Source organism: Zingiber officinale, chromosome 6B (genome assembly GCF_018446385.1).
Source record: "Zingiber officinale cultivar Zhangliang chromosome 6B, Zo_v1.1, whole genome shotgun sequence".
Taxonomy (NCBI): domain Eukaryota; kingdom Viridiplantae; phylum Streptophyta; class Magnoliopsida; order Zingiberales; family Zingiberaceae; genus Zingiber; species Zingiber officinale.
The window spans coordinates 92027309-92048387 of NC_055996.1; the positions used below are offsets into that span (position 1 = coordinate 92027309).

A 21079-nucleotide genomic window follows, 5' to 3' on the forward strand; every position below is an offset into this window, starting at 1 on the left:
GTAAAGGGGAGGGAAAGATAAATATGGATAAAATTTTATCCGAGAGTGAGCTATGAAGGGGAAGGGGAGAGAAGGTAAAGTTTCTCCTTGTATGCTCGGGAATAAGCGAAATTCCTTACATCTCAAAAATACCCTTCGATAAGAAAAAATATGAAAAAAAGAGAAAAAAATGTAAAAAAATATTAAAAAATGTAAAAAATTATAAAAATGTTTTAAAAAATTTAAAAATTTAATTTTTTTTAAAATAAATAATTTAAAAAAATAAAAAATAAAATAAAAATTTTAAAAATGTTAAAAAATTTTAAAAATTTAAAAATTTAAAAAAAATTATAAAAATTTAAATTTTTTTAAAAATTCTAAAAATTAAAAAAAATTATAAAAAATTTAAAAATAAAATTAAAAATAAAATAAATAAATAAAAATTAAAATTTAAAAAATGTAAAAAAAATATATAAATATAAATAATATAAAAATATAAAAATATAAAAACATTAAAAAATAAAAAAACACATAAAAAAATAAAAAAATATACCAGAAAAGGAAAAGTAAAAAAATATTAAAGAATAAAAAAATAAATAAATAATAATAATAATAATAAATAAATAATATTATTATTATATATAGTTGATTTTGTAACTGAGGGTAATACGGTAAAATATTAAACTAGGGTATTCATTAAAACCTTCAAACAAACAAGTTTTTATTGCATTACCTAAGTTGTACTAAACAATATTTGGTTATGTTTTATTCCCTATAACCTTGGTTATGTGATTACCTGGTAATCACATAACCAAGATTATACATGATGACTTGAACTAAACGCATCCTAACACTCTTCCGGCAGCGTTGATAGCTGACAGCCGTATCAGGCGAAAGTAAAGGCTTGAGTTTATATACTATAAAAAATATATATATATATATGAAAAATAATTGGACAAATTTTCAAAAGGCGCATCAAAATTCAGAATTCCAAAAGACATTAATATTTCATTATTCAAAAAGGCATACCAAATTATAATTTTACATATTTTTCTTGTTTCTCTCGGCGTCTCTTTTCTCCTAAATTAAATTAAATCAATTTAAACATCATTTAAATTTTAATAAATACTTCTCTAAATTAATTTATTTTTATTTTTAAATCTTAAAAAAAATAAGAGAATATAAAAAGAAGGTTAATAAAATATTAAAAAGAAGGTTAATAAAATATTAAAAATATTTTGTCATGTTTTTAAATATCTTCAATTTGTAATTATAAAAGAGTAAAAAAAATAAAAATAAAATCAATGACGAGTTGATTTTATTAATAAAAATAATAAATAATAAAAATATACTTTGGTATTAATTTGACTATGACCATACAACAACAACAACAACCAAGCCTTTTCCCACTAGGTGGGGTCGACTGTATGAATCCTTTTACGCCATTGAGCTCTATCTCCTATTATATCATCATCTATATTTAAATAAATTTTATCTTGTTTTATTGTTGCTAACCAAGTCTTTTTTGGTCTTCCTCTTCCTCGTTTTATATGCATGTTTATCATAGTTTCACATCGCCTAACTGGAGCATTTATTAGTCGTCTAAGTACATGTCCGTACCATCTTAAACGTGTCTCTCTGAGTTTTTCCTCAATAGATGCAACTCCTACTTTCTCTCTAATGCTCTCATTTCTTATTTTGTCCATCCTCGTATGTCCACACATCCACCTTAACATCCTCATCTCTGCAACTCTCATCTTCTGCTCATGTGCTCGAGTCATAGTCCAACATTCAGCTCCATATAACATAGCAGGTCTAACTGCGGTTTTATAGAACTTACCTTTAAGTTTAAGAGGTACTTTACGGTCACATAAAACACGCTCCCTCCATTTCACCCATCCTGCTTGTATTCATGTAAGACATCTCTCTCAATCCCTCCATCATTTTATAAAATGATCCTAAATATTTAAATCTCTCATCGAGAACTCGTCCTCTCCTATCTTAACAATTGTTTCATTACTTCTAATATTGCTAAACTTAAATTCCATATATTCCGTCTTTAATCTACTAAGCTTAAAATCTTTCCTTCTAGTGTTTCCCTCCAAGATTCTAGCTTAGCATTTACTCCTTCACGTGTCTCATCTACCAAAATAATATCATCTGCAAACAACATGCACCTTAGTAACGTGTCTTGGATGTTAAGTGAGTTCATCCATAATTAAAAAGATAGGGACTTAGAGATCCTTGATGTAACCCTATCTTTATTGGAAATGCTTGGTTACTTCCACAGAGTCTTTACTATTGTCGTTACATCCTCATACATATCCTTAATTATTTTAATAACACCTCTTTTTTCTAAAATTCTCCATATAATTTCTCTTGGGACTCTATCATATGTCTTTTCTAAGTCAATGAATACCATGTGTAGATCTTGTTTTTGCTCCCGATATTTTTCAATTAATTGTCTAAGAAGATGTATAGCTTCTATTGTCGACCTTCCAGGCATGAACCCAAATTGATTTTCTGTCACTATGGTCTCCTTCCTTAATCTTTTTTCTATTACTTTTTCCCAAAGTTTCATAGTATGACTCATTAGTTTAATACCCCTATAGTTTGCACAATTTTGTACGTCTCCCTTATTCTTATATAAGGGAACTAGAGTACTTATCCTCCATTGATCAGGTATTTTTTTCGTTTTCAATATCATGTTAAATAATTTTGTAAGCCATTCAATACCTTGTTGACCATGACCATAGTGTTCTAAAAATTTAAAATCATTTTAAGTAATATTGGGACGACTTTAAAACTTTAAAATAATAAAAGAGAGGTTATTTGGACTCATGTTCACCTGATAAATCCAATGAAGTTGGAATAAGCTTGATTGAAGCTCTTAGATTCATCAATAAATTTCGATTGAAACTCATTGATAGAACTAGACGACTTAGATTTCTAAAATTTTATAATGAAGTGGAAGTGTAGAATCTGTAGAAGGTATATATGATGAAAAATCTTAATTTTGAGTCTCTTACACGAAGTTATAGGCCTATGCTAATTTGCACAAAATCTAAAATTTTCTAAACTTTTCGAGAAATTCTAGAAATTTTTTACGATGATAACAGTCAACAGATGGGACATTTGGACTCCTGGGCACTATAGAACATACATGAGTTAGAATGAGTCTAATCATAGTTAGGGGTGTAAACGAATCGAGTCGGCACGTGAACTTTTGGAGCCGACTCGAAAAATATTTGACTCATATTCGAATTTATCGAATTTGAGCCGAACTCGAATATGTTCGAACTTTTTTCGAACCAAACTCAAGTTCAAATTATATTGTTCAATAGTTTGTGAGCCGCTCGCGAGCCTTAATATTTTATTAATATAAGTTAAATATATATTAAATAAATAAATTTTGAGCCTTTTGAGTATCTATTTTCAAGCAATAATTCGAATAGTTAGCGAACATGTTCAAACCTTTCGAGCCGAACTCGAACCTAAGCCCTAATTCGAACTGAACTCGAACAAAAAAATTAGAATTTTTAGAGCTTCGAATCGAGCTCAAACTCGAACATACCTATTTGGAGCCAAATTCAAGCCTTAGATTTTTCTACATATTCGGCTCAATTCGGTTCATTTATACTCCTAATTATAGCTCTCTAAGTCTATCAATGAGTTTTGATCGAAACTCATGATGGACCTCGACGACTTACATTTCTAAAATTTTATAATTGGATGAAAGTGTAGAGTGTCTAGAAGAAAGATATGGTAAAAAAAAATACTAGTCCTAAGTCTCCTACATAAAGTTATATATCCTTGCCAATTGGTACAAAGTCTGAAATTTTCTAAACCTTCTTAGTAGTGCTGGAAATTTTTTACGATGATAATAAAGGACACCCTTGGACTCTAGGGCACTGTAGAAATTTACAATAGTTGGAATGAATTCGATCAGAGCTCTCTAGGTCTATCAATGAGTTTTGACTAAAACTCCTTGATAGACCTAGATGACTTGGATGTCTGAATTTTTGTAATGAGATAAAAGTGTGAAGTATGTAGAAGGTACATATGGTGAGAAATCTTGATTTTGAGTCTCTTACATGAAGTTATAGGCCTATGTCAATTGACACAAGTCTAAAACTTTCTAAACTTTTTGAGTAATGCTGAGAATCTTTTACAATGATAACAGAGGGCACCCTTAGACTCCAGGAAACTATAGAAATTTGTAGGAGTTCGAATGAGTCCGATCATAACTCTTTAAGTCTATCAATGAGTTTTGACCAAAATCTATTGATGGACCTAGACGACTTGAATTTCTAAAATTTTATAATGAGATGAAAGTGTGAATTGTACAGAAGGTATATATAATGCCCAATCCTACTCCTGATACATGTAGGCAAAGTTATGATCGCTTGCCAACTAACACATACTTTGGTGTTGGTTTCCGAAAACTAGCACCATAGTGGTGCTGATCTTCGGAAACCAACACCACAATGTGTGGTCAAAACCAACACTGTGGTGCTAATCTTCAAAAACTAGCACCAAAGTTTGTGCTAGTTGTCATGTGATCATAACTTCACTTACGTGTATTAGGACCAAAATTGGGCGTCATATATACCTTCTACACACTAACTGTTGGTGCAACATCCCTCAGGTCAAGGTTGACCTGGTTGACCAAGCTGAGTCTTGGTTTGGGTTTAGATGTTTGACAATAAGATATTGATTGAAGAAGAGTCAAGTAGGTCAAGGATGACCGGATACTTGACTGGGAAGTCCTAACTGGGATGTTAGGCAGGAAGAAAATCCTGGTGAGTGAAGTCAGGAAGAAAAACCTAGTGAGTGAAGCTAGGCAATTGGGAAGTCCTAGTGAGTAAAGCTAGGCAGGAGAAAAATCCTGGTGAGTGAAGCCAGGTGAAAGACCTAGTGAGTGAATCTAGGCAATTGGGAAGTCCTAGTGAGTGAAGCTAGGCAAGAGAAAAATCCTGGTGAGTGAAGCCAGGTGAAAGACCTAGTGAGTGAATCTAGGCAATTGGGAAAGTCCTGGTGAGTGAAGCCAGGCAAGAGAAATCCAGATGGGTCAAGGTTGACCAGACATCTGGTGAGAGTCCAAGTAGGTCAAAGGGATTGATCGGATACTTGGCACGAGGAAGAAAAGTCCAAGTAGGTCTTAGGGAGTGACCGGATACTTGGCAAGAAGAGAAAAGTCCAAGTGGGTCAAAGGGATTGACCAGACACTTGGTGAGAGAGTCCTAGCTGGTCAAGGGTGACCGGATGCTAGGTCTTATGTACCAACAAGTCATGGTTGACTAGATGTTGGTTTAGGGGGCTTTGGGCTTGGTTTTGGGCAAAAATCAAGGTTTGGATTGATCCGTGGATTGATCCAGTTTGGATTGATCCGTGGATTGATCCGGCTGGATCGATCGGTGGATCGATCCGAAGATCTGGATCGATCCACCGATCGATCCGAGGGGTTCTGTTCGCGGGTCTGGGATCGATCCGTGGATCGATTCAGGTCCCAATCGATCGGTGGATCGATTGGGACGCTCAGAGCCTTGGATCGATCCGTGGATCGATCCGGTGAGTCGATGAGCGCTGGATCGATCCGTGGATCGATCCAGCCCCCAATCGATGGGAGCAATCCAATCGATTGGGATTCGACCGCGTCGTTTATAGTTGTTGGCGTGCGATTTCTTCAAGAACTTCACCGATTCTCCGGATCTCGCCAACTCCTCAGCGCTCAAAGATCAGATCGCCTTCTTGAAGGATCTTGGAAGCTTTCCAAGTCAAGAGGCGGATCAAAGGCAAGAAGAGAAGCTAGGGTTAGGGTTTTCTGTACTCATTGTAAGCTTTGCGCTTGTATTTTGTTTCCCTTTCCTTTCTTCTTGTACTGAGAGTCTTGTAGGGCTTCTCCGCCCTCGGTAGTTACCGAAAAGGAGTGTTTTCATAGTGGAGGGTGCGTGCGTGGTGTGGATCCTTGGATTAGTCACCTCTTGTGAGGTGGATACCAAGTAAACCAACCGTGTTAGCGTTGTGTGATTTGTTTCTGTATTTTCCGCTGCACATCTTAGAAGAAACAAGCAACGCCGAGCAACGAGCGAGCGACGAGCTATTCACCCCCCCTCTAGCTACTTTTGGTCCTAACAAGTGGTATCAGAGCGAGGCCGCTCTTCACCGGAATCATCGCCGGAAGGGTCAAGCATAAATAAGAAAAGCTAGAGGGTGAAGAAGTTGGAGCAAATTTTTCAAGTTCAAGACTTTATCAAGCTCAACTTCAAGATGCAATTCCAAGATGGGCTTGGATTTGACACAAGGGTGGCTCCACCATACACTTCTACGAGTTTCGATTCTTGGAAATCAAGAATCGAAAATTTTCTTATGATGGAGATAGAGCAATGGTTTGCTCTAATGGAAGGCTTCAAGGCTCCAAGAAATTCAAAGGGAAAAGTTCTAAAGAAAAGCAAATGGAGCCCGGAGCAAGTCCAAAGGTGCGAGGCAAATGACAAAGTGACCAAGCTTTTGGTCAATTTATTGCCAAGCACCATCCTTTGCAATTGGAGAGTTTGAAGATGCAAAGGAGCTATGGAGCAAATTGGCCAAGCTTCATGAAGAGATCCCCTCCACTGTACAAGATTATGAAGAATCCAGAGAGGGTGACTCTTTGGAGCAAGACCAAGAGGAGGACTCCGAGGTTGAGAGATGCTCAACCTCCGAAGAAGAGGAAATCCAAGAAGCTTCATCCTCAAGGGAATGCAACGAAGGGAACAAGGAGGGAGCATACTCCTTGTTTCATGTTCAAGATGATGAAGCCTCCACCTCTAGGATTGAGGGGGAGCAATCCTTGGTGACGCCGGATCAAGAAGAAGGAGAAGCTTCTACATCCGGGCCAAGTGAAGAAGAAGAAGATGGTGCCACCTCCGAAATTCAAGAAATATCAAATGGAGGAGCAAGTGCCATCCCTACACAAGAAGGTATAAACATTTCAATTAATAATAAAAATCATATCATATGCTTTGAATGTAGGGAACATGGGCATTACAAAAGTAAATGCCCTAAATTGGCCAAGAAGAAGGGCCAAGTGGCACAAAAGGGCAAGGTTAAGCCAAACGAGACCACTCCCGGAACAAAGAAGAGCAAGGAGCATATCATATGCTTCTCTTGCAAACAAAAGGGGCATTACCGGAGTCAATGCCTCAAGGGGAAGAAGATGGTCAAGGCTCAAGGAGGCATTAGTCAAGGGGGAGCCTCCAAGGTAAAAAGGAAGGTATCCTTTATTGAGCCTATTCCCTCGCATTATGGTAAAAAGCATGATAGTTCTAATTTTTATCATTTTAATGCGATTTATCATAAGAATAGGAAGCATGAGGGCATTAAGGAAAAGCATGTGGCCCTACATGCCAAATCTACTACCCCTAAGGCTAGAAAGGTAGATAGAGATTTGGGCAAGAACACTAAGGATAATAGATACAAGCCTAGAAACAAAAATGCTCATGGGTGTAATGAAAAATCAAAATCTAAGGATTTAATGATAGAAAATCAAGTCTTGAGGTCAAGACTTGACAAATTAGAAAAGACCCTAAAAAGGATGGAGAATATCCTTAAAGGGCAAAATGAGCAAAATCTAGGTTTAGGACAACAAGGGTCATCCAAGGGCCATAGAGGTTTGGGATACAAACCTAAAATCAAAAAGGATGTACTTACTTACCATAGGGTTCCATATAGCTATGGAACCAACCCTAAGTCTAGAAGTCAAGTCAAGGATACAAGGGAAGTCATCCCTAGAAGTATCTTTGCAACAACAAATGTGACTAAGACTTCTAAGAAGTCTAAGAAAGTCACTAACAAGGTCACAAGGGAGGCTATCCCTAGAGTTGACCTAGAAAAAGTGACCAAGGCTTCTAAGAAGCCAAACGAGGTCACTAGAAAGGTATCTAGGGAAGTTATCCCTAGTGAATACTTAGAGCATCCAAGGAGCACCAATAGGTTTTGGGTTCCTAGGAGCATCTTCTCTACCCCATAGATGGGTTAGAGAGTGTCAACTCTAAGAAGAAGGGTAGTTAACCCAACTTTGAAGAAATTGACACTCAAGGAGCATTTTCAAGGTTATTCTTAACCTTTGAAAATGAAGTGGATTTATGTTTACTCTTGGGAAGAGTAAAATGTGTCACAATTTGATAAATTGGATGATATTTTAAGTGACACAAATTGGAAAAAGTTAAATGTGCCTAATGGTTGAAAAATTGATTTTATCTTAAAATGGCACATATTGAGAAATCATAAGAACTACCAAGTTGGGATTTTGGTATGTTCTTAGAAAATTAAAGGAAATTGAAGCCTTATGTTGAAGTGCTACTCTTGTGGAAAAATGAAATATGCCAACATTTGAGGATATGCTTAATTTCGACTGGCATAAATTAATCAAGGGAATTAGAAATGCCAATTTAGGCTTTGGCATTTTCTTGAGGCACTTTAGGGCAATCTAGGTTTAAGTTGTAAGTTTAGCTAAGGTTTTAAGGATACTTAGATAGTTAATCTAGGTATATTTTATTTATGCTAAATCTTGCCATGATTGTTTGCCCATCATATGTCATGACATCGTGTCTATTTTTGCGTTCATGTTTTATTATGAAAAATCCAAAAATACCATGTCATGACATTCATACATCATGTAATTATAGGATATTTTCTTTTGAAAATTATTTCTTTTTGATGTATGCCATAACATTATCATGCATTAAGTTTAATTCCTTGTAATTAAGGACAAAAGGCATTTAACAACACTTATTAACAAGTGACATCCTAGGTGGGTGTCTAATATCTCCAAAATGCCTAGATAGATATGCATGATCCCTAGATTAGGGCAAAACCAAATTCTACATCTCACAAAGACCTATAAGATGACTTGTATGTGTTTTTAGTACACATTAGATACAAGTGAGATGTTATGATGATGAACAAAACTCAAGATGTTGATTTAGTGCATTCTTTTGAGTTTTAGGTTCATCAAAACACATAGTTATGTATTTTCCCATCATTGGGAAAGCTAATGTACAAGTCATGTGCATTATGCCCAAGGAACATGATGGGATATTGGTTTTGAAAATGTTTTTAAAATGTTTTTGGAAAACCTTGGTGAAGACTATCTTTTGATAGTAATCACCATTGAATAGTTAGACACAAACTTGAAGAAAACGCTAAAGTTTTTGCAAGTTTTCAAGTTTGTGTCAATCTTTGAAAATATGAAGTATTTTCATAGAAAACTATTTTCCCATGATTAAGTATGCCTAAATAATGTCTACACGAAATTTCATGATTTTTGGATTTTTGTAGAATTTTCTAGGGTTTTCTTTGGCTGAATTTGAAATTCAGCAACTATCGAGCTCCGATCGATCCATGGATCGATTGAGTTCTGAATCGATCCGTGGATCGATTGAAGGCAACTCTGCGCAGAGAAGCTCTGGATCGATCAGCCGATCGATCCACACATTGAATCGATCCGTGGATCGATTCAAATAGGTTGAATCGATTGGAACCCAACTCGAATCGATCGATGTTGCTGGTAAGGTCCGATTTCAGCACTCTAAACCTATTTTAGTCTAGGTAACCATTCCAAACCCCTAAAAATACATTTGTATACATAAAACGGGTGTTTTCGTGTGGAAAACAAGGATGGATTGGTTAAGGAAGGCTAAGTTGAAGTTTAGGTTGAGGTTTGTTTCAAATTTTGAATATTTGAACCTCAAAACTTCTAAATTTTGGTTTCCTAAAGGTTTAGGGATTCCAAGTCATTGTTGGTGCAATGACAGAAGTTACCACCATGTCTTTAGGGGGAGGGACTCTTTAAAGGCATGAAAATTATTTTTCATGAACCTTGGAAGGTGGTTAACCTTCTTTAAAGAAAATGCTCATGGATGAGCTTTTGAACTTGAAATGGGGAGTGGATATCCTCATTATTTCAAGTGGGAACTCAAGAGGTTAGAAAATGCTCAAGGTTGGGTATTTGTCTACATTGAGGAAGAAGTTAAGGATAAATGAAGGGTATGGGACCTTTATTATCGTGTTGGTTCAACGAGTGAAGTTGTAACCAATGATGAGCAACTCTTCAGGGGGAGAGTTTTCAACAAATGGATTTGTTGAAGTGTGCCCAAAGAGGGGGGCATAGGTTGATGTGTGCCAATAGGGGGAGAATGAAAGGACGTGTGAAAGGGAGTAAGTTAGGCTTTCATTATCTAAGAGGGAGGTTGCCCTCTTAGGGGGAGAATGAAGAGCTTAACTTATGCTTTCATTACCTAGTGGCATGAAGAATGAGGCTATGTGATTAGCCTAACTTACATGTGGTATTGTAAGTGTTATTGTGGTATTGTCAAACATCAAAAAGGGGGAGATTGTTGGTGCAACATCCCTCAGGTCAAGGTTGACCTGGTTGACCAAGCTGAGTCTTGGTTTGGGTTTAGATGTTTGACAATAAGATATTGATTGAAGAAGAGTCAAGTAGGTCAAGGATGACCGGATACTTGACTGGGAAGTCCTAACTGGGATGTTAGGCAGGAAGAAAATCCTGGTGAGTGAAGTCAGGAAGAAAAACCTAGTGAGTGAAGCTAGGCAATTGGGAAGTCCTAGTGAGTAAAGCTAGGCAGGAGAAAAATCCTGGTGAGTGAAGCCAGGTGAAAGACCTAGTGAGTGAATCTAGGCAATTGGGAAGTCCTAGTGAGTGAAGCTAGGCAAGAGAAAAATCCTGGTGAGTGAAGCCAGGTGAAAGACCTAGTGAGTGAATCTAGGCAATTGGGAAAGTCCCGGTGAAGGTAGAAGAGAAATCCAGATGGGTCAAGGTTGACCAGACATCCGGTGAGAGTCCAAGTAGGTCAAAGGGATTGATCGGATACTTGGCACGAGAAGGAAAAGTCCAAGTAGGTCTTAGGGAGTGACCGGATACTTGGCAAGAAGAGAAAGTCCAAGTGGGTCAAAGGGATTGACCAGACACTTGGTGAGAGAGTCCTAGCTGGCCAAGGGTGACCGGATGCTAGGTCTTATGTACCAACAAGTCATGGTTGACTAGATGTTGGTTTAGGGGGCTTTGGGCTTGGTTTTGGGCAAAAACCAAGGTTTGGATTGATCCGTGGATTGATCCAGCAGGTTTGGATTGATCCGTGGATTGATCCAGCAGGTTTGGATTGATCCGTGGATTGATCCAGCAGGTTTGGATCGATCCGTGGATCGATCCAGAAGATCTGGATCGATCCACCGATCGATCCGGTGAGTCCCCACGAACAGAACCTCTCTGGATCGATCCGTGGATCGATCCAGAGGTCCCAATCGATCAGTGGATCGATTGGGACGCTGCTGCTTCGCGCGATAAGTGCTGGATCGATCCGTGGATCGATCCAGAAGTTTTTCCAGAGCACAGAGGCACTCTGGATCGATCCGTGGATCGATCCAAAGCCTCCCCAATCGATTGGGAGCAATCCAATCGATTGGGATTCGACCGTTGGCGTCGTTTATAGCTGTTGGCGTGCGATTTCTTCAGCAGAACTTCACCGATTCACTCCAGATCTCTCGCCAACTCCTCCACAGCGCTCTCAAAGATCAGATCGCCAGTTCTTGAAGGATCTTGGAAGCTTTCCAAGTCAAGAGGCGGATCAAAGGCAAGAAGAGAAGCTAGGGTTAGGGTTTTCTGTACTCATTGTAAGCTTTGCGCTTGTATTTTGTTTCCCTTTCCTTTCTTCTTGTACTGAGAGTCTTGTAGGGCTTCTCCGCCCTCGGTAGTTACCGAAAAGGAGTGTTTTCATAGTGGAGGGTGCGTGCGTGGTGTGGATCCTTGGATTAGTCACCTCTTGTGAGGTGGATACCAAGTAAACCAACCGTGTTAGCGTTGTGTGATTTGTTTCTGTATTTTCCGCTGCACATCTTAGAAGAAACAAGCAACGCCGAGCAACGAGCGAGCGACGAGCTATTCACCCCCCCTCTAGCTACTTTTGGTCCTAACACTAACCTCTCTCATCTCATGGCAAAATTTTAAAAATCTAAATGCCCTAGATCCATCGATGGGTTTCAGTAAAAACCCATTGATGAACTAAAGAGATTTGATTGGGCTCATTCCAACTTTTGTAAGTTTCTGTAGTGCCCAGGAGTCCAAATGTGCCTTCGTTATCTTCGTAAAGGATTTCCAACATTGCTCAAAAGGTTTAGAAAGTTTCAGACTGTGTAAATTGACATATGCTTACAACTTCATGTAGGAGATTCAGGATCAAGATTTCTCACCATATCTAACTTCTACGCACTTCACACTTCCATCTTATTGTATAATTTTAGAAATCTAAGTCATCTAGGTCTATCAATAGGTTTCGGTCAAAAATACATTAATGGATTTAAAGAACTCTGATAAGATTCATTCCAACTTATGTAGGTTTATGTAGTATCTAGGAGTTCAAATGTGTCCTCTATTATCATCGTAAAAGATTTCCAGCACTGTTTAAAAGGTTTAGAAATTTTTAAACTTTGTGCAAATTGGCACGAGCCTATAACTTCAAGACTTAGAATCTAGATTTCTCACTATATCTACCCCCAAGGCGTAGTACAGACGGTAGGCGCATGACATTTCTGGCATAATGGTCAAGGATCGATTCTCAGGAACTGACGACCTGAAGTTTACTCCACCATGCACCTGACGCTTATGTACCTACATGTACCTCCCTCTATATCCATGAGACTGACACTAGAGGGTCGTTAATGTAGACTTCTCACTATATCTACTTTTTCAGATCCCACACTTCAATCTCATTATAACATTTCAAAAATACAAGTCATCTATACGTTTAGATCGAAATCCATGGATGGATTAGAGAATTTCGCTTGAACTCATTCAACTTTATTAGGTGAATATTATCGCGCTGGTCTTCAAAAACCAGCACCACTATGATATTGGTTAAATCAGCACCAAAATGATTTTACATTTTTTATTATTTTTATTAATAAAATTAACTCTTATTATTATTATTATTATTTATTATTTATTATTTATTTTTATAATTTCATATTAAAAAATAGGAAAAAATATTTTTAATGGTTTATTAATTTGTTTATATTTTTAATTTTTTATTATTAAAGTTTTGAAATTAAAATTTAAAATAAAAATAAATAAATTTAGAGGATTATTTATTAAAATTTAAATGATGTCTAAATTAATTTAAGTTTAATTTAGGAGGAAAGAAAAATGATGAAACAGAAGTTGCATGAGAAAAAAAACGAAAAGAAAGATTTAAAATGGTAAAATTATAATTTGGTGTGTCTTCTGAAAATAATGAAATTTGCCGAAAATAATTTCATACGATTAAAAAAATAAAATATATGAAGAAATCTAAAATAATCCTGATGCACTCCATGCTCAGCAGCCACGAGAAGAAGTTCAACGACACCGTGACGTCGAGCAGAACCCACACTGTGGCGGAGCTTACATGGCCACTGGCCCAGATTTTTTATTTTTTATTGTTAAATTTTCCAATGTTTTGCCCACGAGAGATTATAAATTATGGATCAAAACATGATCTATTTTTTAGATTCTTAATTTAGATGGACTTCAACTATTTAAAAATGATGATATTAAACACATCAGTTTATTTTTTTAATCGAGTATACGGTGATTAATTTTGAATACGATCGATTTATTCCATACAAAATTTACACCGAAAATGAAAATAATCGAAAATTACTGTCTATATGCTGTGGGCGTTTTTAAATTTATCATCTCAGAAAAAAAATTATTAAATCTTAATAGTTAGAATCTGGCTGACTGGTTAGAAAATAAATATGAGGTGTTTAATTGATATATATTATTTTAAAAATATAATTAATCATTAATTTGGAATAAATAATTTTTAAAAATTAAATATAAAAATAAATAAGAAAAAATATAATTGACTTATAAAATATGATATTATTTGGACATCCTCGTAAAAATTAGAAAAGAGTCCTATGTTATATTCTAGTTATTTAAAAAAGAGTCGATCCTAAAATATGATATACCATAATTAAAATTTAAACCTTAAATATTTACTAATCCCTTAGACACCATTTCTTTTCTTTACCAATAAAATGCTCTAGTAAATGGAATCCTATACTAATAAATACAAAGTAGAATAAGATCATTCAATATCAATCAATTAATTATAAATTTTATTTAAAATTAAATCTGTAAAAACTAAAATGAACACATAGATATGATAATTTAGATTGTGCCTTCATTTACGGGTCGAATAGAGGCCCATGCATAAAATCTAGTTTATATAGCACAAAGGTTGAGTGTGGCGCCTATGTGGTGGAGTTCCTCACGTACTTAGAGTTCAAGAAGAGGAAGGTGTGCGTAGTCGAGTGAACCCACTTTGGCCTCCTCCGGTCGTCAAGCCCCTACAGTTGCTCCACTCATGACACCTAGGGCTCTCTCAACAGGTTCATTGGCCTCTTTTGCACGACCTACTATGAGAACACAACAATCGCAAGCGGAGATCCCAACCTAATTTTTTACCATGAGAATTATGAAAAATGTTGAACAATTAAATGAGTGATGTTTAGATGAATAATAATTTTATTCTCAATGTAGAGAAACATATATTCCTTAATAGTTGGTAATAAAATTATTTACAAAGATTTACTAAAAATAATAATTGTAAAGTATTTTTTTACAGAGGTTTATGATTATAATTTTTTATTTTATTAATTATATTATTGTCTATACTAAACCAAGATCCTAGCTCCGCACTGAGCCCACAAACCAGCTCCGGAAGATCGTAGACAAGCTGGTTGTGTGCCCAATTAAGCACCTCAAGGTCGGCGAGGCAGAAGATGGAGCTCGGCACATAGTCTATCAAAGAACTGAAGCTCAAGCCGAGCACTTGGATGTCAGTGAGGAGGCATAGACCGTCGGGGATGCAACCAGTGAGGTCATTATTGAGGAGGGGAGTTCTTTGACGCCGGAGAAGTGGTTATTGTGCCTACCTAACCCAATGAGCCTTTCCAACTTGCTCAACTCGTGTAGTTCAATTGTTTAGAGAATTAAACTTGTTAATATTTTGACCAATTAATGCCTTCTGAGTATATATTCAAATTAATTTGTGGCAAATTGAATTGTTTGTCAGATTGTGTCTGATTGCAATCTTCTACGATTCACGTAACCATGAACAACGAGGATATGGCTTCTTCACCCGTGGGTTCTTCATGATAAATCAAGCCAAATAATGAGCCAATTGCAGTCATGGGAAGGCATCTCATGGTAGATGGTTCAGTTAATGTAAAGTTCTCAGAAAACTAAATACGGTTGATCAAGTATCATGCATTTGCTGAGCCAAACTTTAAATATGCTCTGAAAAAAGGGGGAAATATATCCAAATAAAATGATTCCTAATCAAAACATTAAACATCCACCACTGTGTGGCATCATGCGATTTCAACTTGCGATTTCTGGAGATACTGTTGTGTAGTATCGAATATTAAGGTTGAAATAATGTCACAGAGGCAGAGGTTATGCTACCGAAGGATGAATGAAGGCCCATGATTGCGACGTTCTAAGTGTCAAAGCTGCGGTCACCGGCATCTCCTAAACCGGGGACTATGAACCTGACAACGAAAAGTTCAAAAGAAAGTTAAAAGCATTCGAATAATGGCACACGACTATACGACATAAATTATGTTTGGATAAAGCATACCCTTTCTCGTTAAGAATGGGATCGATAACTGCAGTGTACACACTAAGCCTGGAAAGAAAACAGGTAGTCAGTAGGTAAATAAATCTATGCAATGTTACGGCAACAAATTTAGCCCTACCCTGGAAACCTCTCGCTAAGCTTCTGAAGTGCTGGAGGTGCGACGATAGCAGAAATCTAGAATGAAGTGAGCGAAGATAAACATGACGCAGATAATGCACATATGATCGGGAAAAAAAAAACAAAAGTAAGCCTTTTGAATTTACAAGTGTAATTTGTTTGTTGACAACACCACGGTCATTTAGCAGCTCGATTGCTGCGACTACGGTGCCACCTGAAAGAGATCAGAAACAGATAGAGGTGAGTGATAATGATTTGGTCTAGTATAATTCAGTAAACGTTAGTTTTGAATAATGAAGAGAATTTGAATAAAAGTTTAATCTCTTCTACTGCATATGCAGTTCACATATCAGTATGCCACTTTGTGAACCACTATTTCCCCTTTCTTTGGAATGCTTTTTCTCTAACAATAAGTGCCCAGAAATGGCTAATGGCCATGCTTGGTTGCAATCAAAGGAATGCAAAGATGAGTATCGGCATGGCAGAAAGTACAGCTGCCATAAACTATATGCTGACTAGATGTACAAAAAAAAAATGTTACAGTTATTGAATGCTATAAATGTTACTCGTATCATGAGTTAGCTTCAGTCAGACATGAAGTGGCACATGATTCCATTGCAAGGCAAGGCTTGGATCCACATCTAATCTATTAGCAACTTCAATAGTATAGGTTTAATAGTGGTTTCGACATGGAGAGAAATTTAGAGCTGGTATACCAACTACTAACTGGTATCACTGAAAATAAATAACAAGAAGTCATGAGCCCAGGTGTTGGGGTACCAACTACAACCCACTAGTTGCATTTTTTTACATACTAAACAAGAAAGTCTCCTTTTTATCCATAAAAAATTACAAACACAAAACAGTTGCTCTGAAAATGTTGGTGTGATAAGGGGCATAAACACAGGAGTGCAGCACAAAAATTACAAGATATAGTGATATACTTGCAACATTAAAAAGATACCAGTTGCAAGCATTGGGTCGACAAGAAGAATCTGTGCCCCTTCAGGAAATTTATCAGGTAACCTGTAAGAACAGAAGATTGTGGATCAGCAAATATATGCAAGATGGTGTCATCAGATTATGCAGTCAGGCTAACATTTGTTTGAAAAGAAAACAGGGCCACAACAAATCATTGAACATATCAAATATTCCCATTCAATAGAATAAACAAGCAAGTAGAGTTCCAAAAAAAGAGAATAAAATCAGTAATTGTCTCTCTTTTCTCCTCATAAATACTTAATTTTGAAAAAATATAAGAAATAATACTTAATTGATGAGGAATGCCAAACAATAGCTTAGATTGTTATTCTGATGAATAACTGTAATCAATTCATGGGTTTCATTGCACTTTAAGTCAAAAGAAGAGAATACAAATCTAAAAAAAAGTAAGGGATTGGGAAGTTCTCTTTCCATGTTACTCTGGAATGGATAAAAGAGACCTCAACTAAAAAAGGTCCATGAGAAGCTATGTCAAGCTTATGCGCCGGAAACAAAATCATGGAATTCTTTTGTTTGGTATATATATGCACATACATTGCAGAATAAACTTTCCTTGGCCCAGAAATATTTTAGAAAATGAACAGCCTTTTAAAAGCAATATCAGATGTTCCACTCTTCAAAATTAATTATGTTTATTTTTTAAAACTTTTTAAAAGTATCTTATGGTTAATGGCTCTAGAAAGTGAAGAGCAATGAATGGGTTAGGATAAGAGAAAAGCATCCATTACCAAGATAAGATATAAATTTGATCCAATAAACGGAATAAAATAACAAAAACATTCAGATATGAGAAATAAAAAGAGTAATTCTTACTTGTTGAGATACACAGATGGTTTTAGAGTCGTCTCATCTCTACACATGCCTTCAATTGCACAATGATTATGAATTAGTCAAAATAACCATGCAACTATAGAAACATAACATTCTAAAATTCTGTTCTGATTTTTTTTTGTTTTTTTGTATATTTTAGATTGGCTGAGTGATGAATCTACACAAAAAAATAGAAAGACTAATCTTTTGAAGGTTTACTGATACTCAATTGGGTTAAAACTTCAAATCATTTCATAGGGAAAATAGTTATACATTAAAAGGAAATTTGCTAATGATACTCAATCAGTCAAATTGCAAATGGAAGTCCACACACATTAAATTGAATCATGTTGACCACAAAACCTTGCACAAAGTACAAGGTGAAGGCATCATAAGGTACTTTCTCTTGAAACAAGAAGAAAAATAATAGGTTTCATAGTACAGACAATATGAAACATAGGAATTTGTCCTCACCCAGGTGATAGGTTTTTGTTGCAGGTAAAACTGATGAAGCATGCTCCGCTAGGGCAAGACCAGCTCTTAAGATGGGAACTATCTGCAATGTGAGAAGTGTCAGTTAAAAGATGAAATGACATATAATAGATCAAGGCAATTTTCTGTACAAACAACACTATGCAACAGCATGATGGTATATGTAATGAATAATATGAAAAAACATCAAAAATGCCATACCAGTATAGGATGATTTAGATTGACAAATTCAGCAGTAGCAACAGCCATTGGAGTTTGTATCTTACGATTGACAAGAGGCTGCAAATGAAGAAACAATTAGAACCATACATTGTAAATGGTTGGAGAAAAAAATAGCAGTGTCAAAATGAAGAAACAATTTGAACCATACACTGTAAATGGTTGGAGAAAAAAAATAACAGTGTCAAAATGAAGAACAAAAGTTACAAAATCGTGGCATTATTCTGATACAAAACAATAAGCTCTTGAGAACAAAATGCAATTTAACATTTTTCATATTTTTTCGCATTAAAATGATATGCATACCCATTGAATTTGTGATACCTGGATTTGGTTAGGAATTGAGCTAGTGCTATATTAATAGCTGTAGTCTAAATTTAAAAAGCATAAGTGACAATGTTTACATATTTTATTACACAATTAGCTGGACCCTCCTGGAGCTTCTCATAAGTGAAATGAAAGAAGTCACATTTATTAATTCCTTTATGCTTAAATTAGATGCATTCATACAGATTAAATAGAAATCGAATGATAGGCTGCTAAATAAAATCTCAATAATATTGTTTGTAGAATAAGTGAAAACCCTCTAGATTATTTACATTATTGAAAATAAATATTTAGAAGCTGTCAGGCATGGTGCTATGAATCCAAATTTAATTTGGCAGCATAAAGGACCAACACTGAGGGAAATTAGCAGAGACTCGTAGTATTGTCTGTCCCTGCCTTGCTAGAGTTGGAGCTCCTAGGAATGTAGACAGCTTAGATAATCTTTTTTGGCAGAGCACTGAAAATCATTATGGGCTACTGGCCCTGTTGCTCCTCAACAATTGCTATAGGAGAGTCATTGAATGTGAGGATTGATTTTCAAGACAATTAAAAATCTCATCTGTTGTGGATGTACAATATCACATGTTTATCATATATCTATTATATACATACCATTGATAGTTTACTAGTTAACTTACATAATAAATCCAAGTGCCTTAAATGTAACCACTAAAGAATTTCCATGTGTAACACAATTCAGTAAATGTGATATGTTTGTAAAAGTTTTCTTCATGAATAAGATCCAGCATTAGCATTTAATTAATTCATATCCACCATAGGTTGACCACCTCTTAACTTGATAAGACAAAGCCAACCACTTTTTTTGATTTTTTTTCAAAAAATAAGATTAGATATTTCAGGATCACCATAAGCATTTTCCTTAACCTACCAGCCAATCTCTAGAAGCTTCATAGATGAGTAGCCTACCAAGTTCAGCCATTGCGGTCCCTAGCAACAAGGAAGAGATACAAATAATAATCAATACATCAACATTATGAATCAACACAAACACGGCCTAAAAAGTGATGCTTGTCAAAATACAAATCCTGTGATGGACTGAAGGACAAAGGCTATAGGTCAAAAAATTGTATTGACCAATAGTGATGGCTGCATAGCAAATCCAATTGGCGAATTTGAGGACTCAAAATTAACTTAGAAAATTTAATCTAAATCATAGTATATGAAAAACAAATAACAAAATGCGTTTGAATATATTTTCTATCACTACCAACACCAATTCTCTTGTGTTTTTAATAATTTGTAACTTCTTATTGATATTCCGTAGTTTATTATAAATTTAGAGAACATGTGAGCTCTTCATTTCATTTCCAATGTTTGACTTTCTATTGGAAAATTTCTCCCAAAATTTTCGATGTCATTAAAATCTCCTCTGTACGTTCCAAACCCTAGTCAAGTTATTGCCTTTCTATGAATCATGGATGAAGATGATTAGAGTTTGTGAATCATTCAGGTATTTTGACAACAGAAAAACTAGAGAAATTTTACAGAAACTTGGTCAACTATAACATTGGCTAGGGTTTGCAAAGCATTAGAGTATTTTGACTGCTAAAACTAGAGAGATTTTATAAAAAGTTGGTCAACTATAGCAGCATTTCTGCATCATAGAAACTCTAGGAACACTCGGCAAAAAGGAAGAACTATAGGGCTACGAGGATCATATCCAGAGTGGAGAGTGTTAAATTTAGTTATCTTCACAATATAGAAAGGTATGCAATGAAGAAATAGTCCATATACAGATCACCGACGTAAAAAAGGAATCAACATTCCAACATATCAATCAAGAGAAACTCTGAATCTTCACATAGATATATCCAAAATGAAATTTGAGGACAACTCACTAAAGGCGGCACACGGAGTCTCCTCGTCCCTAAGCACGGATACCCAGTGCTTAATCAGGGGATGCGAAGGCACATGAACCTGCACCATTCTTCATCAAGACAAAGAAGAACAACATTCGAATTAAGATCGTAGGGAAGAAAAGGAGGCGATAACACGTACCATATCGGCGAACCCACTGGTAACGGCGTCCCTCTGCATCGGGTCGACGCCTCTGCTAGCGAGTGGAAGAAGCCGGGAGGAGATCTATGAAGGGGATAGGAATTGAGAGACTAGGGTTTCAGAGGAGGCGGCGGCGGCGGCGGCGGCGGCGGCGGCGTGAGGAGAAGGAGGAGGAGGAGGGGCGATCAAATCGCTGAGCTGAGCCCTCGCATTCGATTCGATCGCATCCCCGAATAAAAAGGGCGGCGAAAGAACCCAGGCCACAATAATAAAGGAGAGGGGGCGCGGGAGAGAATAATAAAGGGTACTTTTGAAAACCGCCCTTAATATTTACCATTTTTTTAATATATCCTTCAACAAAAATTATTTTATTATTAAAATATCTGTAAATTATCCTAAGATATCTTTTAATACACTTTCTCCTCAGT

General features: G+C 36.1%; 1 protein-coding gene across 1 annotated transcript; it reads right to left on the reverse strand.

Moving 5' to 3' along the window:
* Positions 1–15221: 15221 nt before the first annotated feature.
* On the reverse strand, positions 15222–20907 carry LOC121990414 (uracil phosphoribosyltransferase-like). The gene is made up of 11 exons (XM_042544547.1): positions 20652–20907; positions 20492–20570; positions 19522–19580; positions 18288–18365; positions 18069–18150; positions 17598–17646; positions 16747–16808; positions 15929–15996; positions 15784–15839; positions 15666–15713; positions 15222–15576 (listed from the first exon to the last, which is right to left on the reverse strand). The coding sequence occupies exons 1-11, from the start codon at positions 20688–20690 to the stop codon at positions 15525–15527; spliced, it is 672 nt and encodes a 223-aa protein (XP_042400481.1). The 5' UTR covers positions 20691–20907; the 3' UTR covers positions 15222–15524.
* Positions 20908–21079: the final 172 nt, after the last annotated feature.